The sequence below is a fragment of the Mustela lutreola genome, chromosome 1, assembly GCF_030435805.1.
Source record: "Mustela lutreola isolate mMusLut2 chromosome 1, mMusLut2.pri, whole genome shotgun sequence".
NCBI lineage: Eukaryota > Metazoa > Chordata > Mammalia > Carnivora > Mustelidae > Mustela > Mustela lutreola.
Genome location: NC_081290.1, coordinates 65,989,294 through 65,998,638, shown reverse-complemented (window position 1 = coordinate 65,998,638; position 9,345 = coordinate 65,989,294). Strand labels below are relative to the sequence as shown.

Below are 9,345 nucleotides of genomic sequence, written 5' to 3'. Positions count from 1 at the left end.
AGGACCTGGGCTGGGGGAGCAGTGCTGTGGGCTCTGTGGCAACCCATGGGCAGGGACCTCCCAAGCATCCATCCTACCACGTGCTGGGCCCCATCCTGCAGCCCAGCCCCAGTTCTGCAGGGGACAGCTGGGGCCCAATGAGGAGAGCAAATGGCCATGGAGAGGGAATGGTGCCCATTCACCCCTCATACAACACGCCCCGATGGAGGACCTACAACACGTGCCATTCTAGTTTTGAGGCACGAACTGTAACAGATGCACACGCAGGTCCCGGACGCTGTCCTGTGGGCCAATCTTGTGACAGGGACTGGGATGTCCCCCTGCCACCGCCAGCCTGAGGGAAACCCCAGCCTCTCTTGGCTCCCCCCGGTGTGGAGCAGAGTGGCTGCCGTGGGAAGCAAGCCCCACTCTTAGCAGCCAGTTGGGATGCCGGCCAAGACCTACAGGAACTGCTGGTAGAGCTGGGGGTCCATGCAGAGGTTGGCCGTGGTCCTGCTAGAGCTCGGGTACTCGCTCAGGAACCCCCAGGGAGGGCTAATGGTGACAAAGGGCACACGCCCCACTAGCCTGTCTGGTGGATGAGCAGGTATTTTAGCAGCAGTGACCACGCCCACATACATACCTGGGCTCTAGAGGTTTGGAAGGCTCTAGAACTGCAGAGAGTACAGACAACAACCCTCACCAGCTAAGTGGCTCCGTGCACGCTCTCTGAGCCTTACGCATGTGTCTCCAGTGATGGGTGTTGGGGGCGGAGCTTGGGGACAGCACAGCCAGGTCAGCGTGCAGAAAGTCTTGCCTGGTGAGCACCTGCCACGTCAGACACAGGAACCAAATCAGAGCCTCAGGGCCCCTCCAGTGGCTGGTGATTTAAGCCGTGAGCGTTCCTACACAAGGGCTGTGCTATTGCTCCCGAAAGAGTCTCTCTCCCCCTGCAAGGCGGTGCTTTTGTTCTGGTCTTTTTGTAATTGCTGCAACTGTTTTCGAAATCTTTTCTCGGGAGTTGTTTTCAGAACTGTGACCCATTCTTAGATTCTTCCATGGACACCTTGAAGGTGGATTTAACCCGGTTAGAAATAGCACAGAGTCCCCCGAGCCCCGCCGTTGTGGTATGGAGGGTAAAGGAGCTGGGGATTTGGGGACTTTCCTCTTCTGGTGCTTGGTCTTCGGCCTTGGGTTGTATTGAGTCAAACGCTGGAGTGGATTAAGGTCCCAGGTGTTCAGTATACTCACCTCCAGGAGTCTGCAGTCGGGGGTGGGGATGGGGATGCAGAGGGACACAGACCCAAGGTGCTGCTCCCCCAAACTCAGTCCCTTCCTACCCCTCCCTCTCTGGAGACACCCACCTGTCCCCACTGACCTGCAGTTCCTGCCATCAGAACAAAGAGCCCAGTGAGGCGGGACTGAACCTGGCCCAAACCTGCCCAGGAGGTGCTCACCAAACACTGAGTGAGTGAACTAGAGGCACCCCTTCGTGAGCACTCCTGGCAATCTGAAGAGGTTCTCTTATCTTATGCACGGTTCCCACAAAGGGCTTGGGGACATGCATGACAGACAAGAGGGTGTGAGCTGCCCACGTCCCCCAAGTGCACACAGCAGAAACCGGCCTTCCAGTGTGTGCACTGAGGCTCTGCCTCTGCAGCTCTTCTTGCTGCACACGTGTGTGCCCATGCACACGCACATTCCCATATACACACAAAGGTCTCACAACCAATATGACATGAAAGTGAAAGCTAGCCATCGACATAGAGTGGCTGGGAAATCCAGGCTCCCTCATTACTCATTTCCAATCTCAAAGCAAACACTGAACCCAGGTCATTGGAAGGAGCTCTTGAAACTCCAGCATCTGCCTCTGCACGTGCACACACAAACACACACACACACACGTGTGCATATATATGCATGTGTGCACACAGACACTGTACCAGATCACTTTGCCGGCTCCCGGGAGAGCAGCACGATTGGCTCTGTCCACAACAGCACACATGAGACAACATAAGAACATGAGACTACTGGCCAGGCTTCATGGGATGAAGCATGATGACATCTATGGTCTGTGAGAGATCCATGCTGTGCTGGGGCCAGATGGGTGGGGCTGGGGCGCCAGGAGCCATGTGATTCCAAGGAGCTCTCAGCGGGAGCTTGACCGGGAGGATGGAGCTCGCCTCACTTGGCATGGACAATCTGGAAGCCTCCCCCACCCGTGGGAAGCCTGGGTGCCCTCCCAGTCATGCCTAACAACCCAAATGACCCGAGGGGGCGGACAGCCTGAACAGACAAGTCAACTGCCCAGGGCATCCTAGAGCTGCCAGTGGATGCTTGCTGGAACAAACCCAGGAGCCTGGCACCATGCCCAGTGCCCCCCTGCCCCTTGGGTGGGTGGCCTGGGCCAGAGGCTGAGGATCTTCAGCTCCTTCCAGGAGCCACTTCCCTCAGGTTGTCCTTCTGCTTCAACCCAAAATGGGGTGTGGGGACCGCCCGGGGAGGTTGACTCCAGCAGGAGCCTGGCCGCAGAAAGAGAGTGCCACGAACCCCAGAGGCAGGAACACAGACCCATCACACTGGGCCCCTTACATGTGGTCTCCCCCAGTCTCCTACAAGCTCCAGGTCAGGATCTCCAGGGAAAGGGATGGGAGGAAGAGCAAAGAAAACACTGACTCCGTGTGACAGTGGCCTTGGCCTGGCCCTTCCCCTAGCATCTCTGAATCCATGCCCAGGGGATGCTGAGTCTGAGTTCTGAGTTGATCCCAGACCACCTAACTGGCTCTAAAAGCTTCCTACAACTGAAAAGAGTCAGACCCTAGCCCAGAGACCCCACACTTGCCTGGCCCAGCCTCAGCCTCTGGAGAGGGGCAGCTTTCTCATTTACAGCAAGGGCGTGGGGCTGCTGCTGTCTCCGTCCCGGGGCCTTTGACAAGACCTCAGACGAGGCCCTGGCTGCCTCAGGTGCAGAGGAAGGGCAGCTTCCCTCCAGGTCCCCAGTGGGGAGACTTCAGAGGCCTGCCTGCCTGCCTGCCTGAGGTTGAACCCACTTCCCAGCAGCTCCCAGAACAGGGGCCTGAGGGCCCAGACCCACCGGGTCACAACTCATGAGGCAAAGCTGATGATGACAGACCCGCTGAAGAAGCCGATCTGCCTGGCAGCCTCGGGCGGGAGTACTTGTGCTCACTGAGGCAGCGCTGGGGGCACGGAACAGAGGACAGAAGTTAGGGCACCCGAGGGTGGGGGTTAGAGCTAGCACAGATCCGAGAGTCAGCGTGGGCAGCTTCCAGGGGGACGTCCAGGCCAGAGAGCCCAGGGACGAGAGAGAGGAAAGACAATGGAAAGAGCTGTTTTGTTCGTAAAGGTGACATAATGGAGGGCTGGAGACCTGGAAGGAAGGGACGATGCCCGCCTCCTCCATAAGCTGCTGCCCTCCCCGCCCCACTAGCTCTCTCTTTCCCGGGGATAGAGGGTCTAAGTCAGTCCTGCAGAGGCAGGAGCACAGCTGGATCCTCGAGGAGAGAGAGGACCTGTGTCCTAAGGCAGTAGACTGGTGGGGAGATGGGGGAGGGGGCAAGTCAGGGGAGGGAAGGTGGGAGAAGGAGAGTCCGTGGGCAAATGCATGGCAAGCCGTGAGAAGACAGAACCCGGCAGACCCTCCCCAAGACCTAGACCCCACAGCAGGGAAGGGCAGTGGGTAAACAGGGCAGGAACTGGAAGGAGTGTTCAGATCCACACCCATCTGTCCCAGAAGAGGAGTGACTGACTCCTCCCATGGTAGGGGGACAACATTTGTTTTTCCGGTGGCTCAGACCTCACAGCTGGTACAGAAGCTCACTGTGGACACAGGCTCCACAGTGACTCCACAGGCAAACACAGACACTAAGAAGCGCCTGGTCCTTCCAGCGTGTGGACTCACTGGGAGTCCAAAGAAGCAGGTGCAGAAACCCGGTAGCAGCGTGCAGGGGAAGGCACACAGTGACAGAAGCCCTGGGGCAGATGCTTTGCCCGCAGGCTTCTGGGAACTGGCCGCCAGTGGGGAGCGCAGGAGCTGGGTGCAGCCCTCTGGACTGGGTGGGGTGCAGGTGCAGGAGCAGCACAAGCACCTGCATGGGGACGATGTCGAGGCGCTGGCAGTGGCCCTGTGCCACCGGCAGCATCCTGAGCCTGGGGAGTCCGAGCACCAGGAGCAGCAGCACAAAGCCGGCAGCGTGGAGCTGGCAGGCCATCGGTGGGAGAAGCAAGCAGGACACGAGGTTCCCCTGTAGAGGAGCCATGAGCAGGAGAGCACTGCAAACAGGAAGGCCAATGACTGTCCCCACACCTAGGCCACCACCAGCCACTGTCCTGCACTCAGCACCTCTATGCTTGGTGTGGAGTTGGACTCCAGGAAGGTGTCCAGGAAGCCCACAGCCTGGTTCCGCTGGGCCCAGAAGACAGCCGCCAGCTCAGAGTGCTTAGCAGCATGAAGGGCCTGTCAGACGCTGCCAGCAGCTGGTGGCCCAGGGACAGGTTCACCAGGAAAGCGTCCAAGATGCACGGGCGCATGTGCAGCCGTCTCTCTAAGTGCCGCGGAACAGCCCCAGCGACACATTCAGCGGCGCTTTTCCCTGGGCCCTGGCGCTAGCGGCTGGCCAGGCTCCCAGGGAACAGTGGCGGCAGGTGCCCGCGCTCATGGTTCCACTCCAGGCGCAGGCGGGGAAAGTGGGGCGGCGGACGGGCGCGTTCTTGGAGTCCCAGAGATCCACCGCACACGATCAAGGAACCACGTTACGGAGCGCCGCGCGAAAAGCGGTGGCAAGCACGGGGTCCCCGGCAAGTACGCAGCCAAGCGCGCTGCGCTGCGGAGCTGGCGGGCGGGCGGAGCGCAACGCACAGTTCACTTCCTGTGGCGCTGTCCAGGGTGCTGAACGCGCTTGCCGTCCCCCTGCCAAGGGCCAAGTTGCCCGCAGCACCATCCCGCAGCGAACCTAGGGGGGAGGGGGAAGGGTCCTGGGGTCACGGAGTTATCTGCAGTCGCCACATGCAGCGGCTGGAGGAAGCTCCACGCCCTTCTGTCCCACACCAGGAGGGTCCTTACAAGGGTCACACCTCCTCCTAACTCCGGAGGAATCCGGAGCTTCCTGGCCCAGCTGAGATGCTTAAAAGCTGTCTGCTTGTCCCTAGTTGTGTTGCCTTTTTCAGCGCACCTCCCCCTCTGAGCTGGCACCAAACTGGAGTGATCCAGCAGTCTCAGGGCAAGGGGAAGCAGGAAAGCCAGCGGCTGAGGGGCAGGAAAGCCAGTGGCTAAGGGGCAGGGAACTGTGTTGGATGGGCAGACAGAGCTACAGGAAGAAAGCCCAGGTGCACCTGGGTGGAGGTGCCCTTTCCCAGCCCCAGTTCAGGGCCAGGGATTGGATCTCTTGTTTGCTGAACAAGAAGGGCAGCAAGAAATGGAAATGGCATGGGAAGAGAAATGAGGGAAGGAAGATGAAGAAGGAAAAGTAAAGAGGAAAGGAAGAAGAAAGGGAAGGAGAGGTAAGGGAGAGAAAAGCAAAGAGGAGGAGAGAAGGAAAGCGGGACAGCCTGGGAGGCATGACTCCCTGCTTGGTGCAGTATGGAACCCCGTTTGGAGGTGAGCTCTGCCTCTCCAGGTAGCTCTTGGAGGTCCTGGGAGATAGGGTCTGTCTCTCTCTCCCCCTTTGCTGCTGCCTTTGGGCTCCTGAACCTGTAGGAATCTTGCAACCCCTTCAGTGGCCAGTTGGCAGGACAAGAATGGAGGGAAGACACTTGGAAGCTGCCAATTTCTGGGAAGCTTTTTGGCAGCCCTGACATGAAAGGAGCCAGAAGGCAGTGGCCCTGCCCTGTCTTTCCCCACTCACCCACTCTCACTCAAAGGTTCTGCAAATCTAGCCCTCTCCCAGGGACAGAGTGTGGCTAGTGGGGAGGGGGATCACCTTCATGGGGGTTTCCCTGGTGCCATTGCTATAAGGACTGGAGAGAACACAGGTGGCTGGGGGAATAGGGTGGACAACCTGCACTGGTCCCCTCACCCCAGCCACATGGCCTTGGACAAGTCACTTCTTGGGTCTTCTTTTCTAATATGTATAACAGGGATATTAATAATTATCAATCACACCTGACTTATGTGGTTGCAATTAGGATTTAACTAATAAATATATAGAGAAGGCTTCAAACAGTGCCTGGCACGCAGTGAGTAGTCAGAGAAATGTCAGCCTTTAGCATGACTCCATTTTATAGTTGGGAACAGGGAAACTTAGATAAGTCAAGTGTCTCTTCCAACCTCACATAACTAGAAACCAGGGGCTCTAAGAACCAAACTCAGTCCTTCTAGCTCTGACCCAACCTCCCGTCACCCTTCCAAGTGACCTCCTACAGAGACGACATCACACCAATTCCAAGCCCAGTCTCCATCCTCCAAAGGCAGTGACTTCCTCTCTCACTCTCTCTCCCACTAAATGCATTCAAATCCAAGAGAAATTCTCATCAGATCAGACCTTGTCTGACACCAGAGCTGTAACAACAAAGCTGTCCCTCCTGACTTTCCTGGGAAGAGCAGGCAGGTTTACAACCCCAGATGTCACCTGGGGCAGTGAAGGTGGCCATGACAACATGGCCGCAGGGGCTCCCCCAGTCCCTCCAAGGCTCCTGAGTGGCCATCTGTGGATCAGCGGGTCAGTGGAGACATCAGATGCTCCGTGGGGAGACTTCAATCCAGCCTGTGATAGCAGCTCCTGTGCCCTTTGAACATCTCCAAGGAGAGACAGATTCCAGGCAGGTTGCTTGGGGGATCAAGAGCAGCATTCTGAGATATGAGTGCAGGAAAGCTTTGCCCATCGGTGTTACATAAAGGCAAGCCATCTGTTCACCCACAAGGATTTCTGGGTGCCCCACATGCATAACGGACTATGTCAGAGAGGACACAGACTGTGGAGATTAATAAGATTTGATCCTCACACTTTGATGAGCAGAGAGGAGATTGGACAACATAAGACCTGAAACACAAGCTCACTGACCACCTATAAGAAATAACGATTTTGGGGCGCCTGGGTGGCTCAGTCGGTTAAGCGTCTGCCTTTGACTCAGGTCATGATCCCAGGGTCCTGGGATGGAGCCCCACGTTGGATGGAGCCCCACGTTGGTCCTGGGATGGCAGCCCCTCTGCCTGCCGCTCTGCCTACTTGTGCTCTCTCTCTCTCTCTCTCTGTGTCAAATAAATAAATAAAATCTTTTTTAAAAAGAGAAATGATGATCTTATTTTTTTAAGATTTTATTTATTTATTTGAGAGAGAAAGTCAGTGAGGGCAGAGGGAGAGAGAGACAAGCACACTGATCACGCATGTCCGGAGCTGAAATCAAGAGTCAGGGGCTCAGCCCACCGAGCCAGCGGGGCCCTACTGATCTTATTCTTTTAAGACAAACGAATTGTTTCAATTATAATGAAATACTGTCACTTGTGAACCAACTCATTTCCACAAATGTGCCTTGGAAGTTTGTTATGTGCACTCAGGGAGGGGGAAAAACATGTGTAAGTAGAGAAAAGAGCAAGTACTAACTGAGGGTATTAAATTTTACCTAATTTTAAGCGTATTTCGTGATTGCGCTTATCTCTTTTAACTGTATTTAGCTCCACCACAGCCCCCGCCCCCGGGATGGGTATTCCTGGAGTAACTGGTACTCTGTTGATAAGATCACAGGGCTCAAACCCAGGGGGAAGGGGCAGCCCAGGCAGTGAGATCTGAGCCCTGAGGCTCTGGGGGACAAGAAGGAGTGCAAAACGCAAATATGGACCTCGATCCACCAGCATGGTCCCTCCAGTCCTCAGCCTTCCAGGCAAGCATCCCCAAGGAATAATCCGAAATATCAGGAAAAGTGCGGGGAAATGGAAGGCAGGAAAGAAAGAGAAGTGGAGGAATCAGTGCGCAGCAGGAAGCCAGCAAATCGTTACTAGGTCCCCCCAAGGCAGAGCGGGCTGCAGCGGTTCACAGGCGTCTGCAGGGCTCAGCCTAGTGTGTGCTGTTTGGTAGAAATCACAGGAAACATGTGGCCATCTCAGCCCTAAGCAATGCCTGGGAAAGCCAGGATGGGATGTGCCCACCCACCAGGGCGGTCAGAGACATGGTGGGATTATGAGCACCTGGGGTTCGTTCTGCTTCCTCATACTTTCCTATAACTCCCGCATTTGCTGTAGAAGCAGGAGCTGCGTGACAATAGGAAATCGCACAGGAAGAAAGGTCCCATTGAAATCCTCTGTCAAAACTCCACACGGTGTTGTCCCTTTTTCAGCCTAGACTCTGCCCTCCATGACCAACTGGTTGGTCGGCTTTGGAGCATCTTGGTTTTATAAAACTGTGGTAGACATGATTGTCCCTGGAAGGGTAGGCAGGGAGCAGAGAGAGGAAGACGTGAGTTGAAATTCCCCAGGCTTGCAGAGGGGTGGGTGACCGGATAGGCACGCCTTGGACACCACGCTCATCATCATAAATTAACTTTCCAGTCAGTTCTTTAGTGAAGCACAGAGGGTCCCAGGGCCCTGGGGAGATGGCATCTGTGCATGCAGGACAGAGATAGGAACAAGCCAGAAACCGGACATGACCCTGGTGGACAGAGGCTGTGGCAGAGAGAGACCCAGGGCTCCTCCAGGGCCCCCACGCAGCTCCTGACACAGCCTGGGTCTCCCCAAAGTCAGGACGACAAGACTCTGGCCAAGAAGGGGCAAGTACGAGATAAGTGGATAACGCAGACAGGTTGGTGGGAAGCTCATGGCTGTGGACCGTGACGGGGACAGATGTGAGGAAAGCTCAATGGCAGACTGTATGAGCTAGGTCTGTCCCCAGGGCTGTAGGACAACGGCTGAGGGCTGTGGTCGGCCCTACAGGGACTGTTTGGATCTTTGGTCTGGCGGCCCTGGAGGCTTTTGGGGTCTTAGCCTGTGCAGCCTGGGTTCCTGCTGTCCGGAGCTCTCGGCAGAGAAGAGCCCCATCCTGAGTGAGGAACCCGGAGATGGAGGAAGGAGAGTCTCAGAGAGGTCCCGGAGGTGGCCTGGCTCCCCTGCCTACATGGGCCGCCTCCATTGGTCCAGAGACCCCAGAGCCTTTAGACCACACGAAGCCCTTTGCCTGGTTTTTCCGCTGAAGTCCTTGAAAATCAGGGTTCCCTGCTCAGATGCCCCTGCTCTCCCATCCCACCCCTCCTCCTGCAAGAGGCAAAAGGAGAGCCTCCTCTTTCCTAAAACACAGGAACGGAAGGATTTCCGGCGGGGCTGACAACCTGACTCAGTGTCAGCCGGGGCCCAGTTTGTCTTCCGACAGCGGGCGAAGGCGCCGGGGAAGGAGGTTTCTGCTTTGGAGCCATTTGAGCCTGGGC

At 56.5% G+C, this 9,345-nt stretch overlaps 1 protein-coding gene across 1 annotated transcript; it reads right to left on the bottom strand.

Annotated features, from left to right (window-relative positions):
- Positions 1-440: 440 nt before the first annotated feature.
- GPR78 (G protein-coupled receptor 78) lies at positions 441-4,527 on the bottom strand. Its single transcript, XM_059151978.1, is given in 5 exon segments — positions 441-571; positions 720-807; positions 4,086-4,241; positions 4,313-4,398; positions 4,401-4,527. Coding segments are annotated over 5 exon segments (588 nt in total).
- Positions 4,528-9,345: the final 4,818 nt, after the last annotated feature.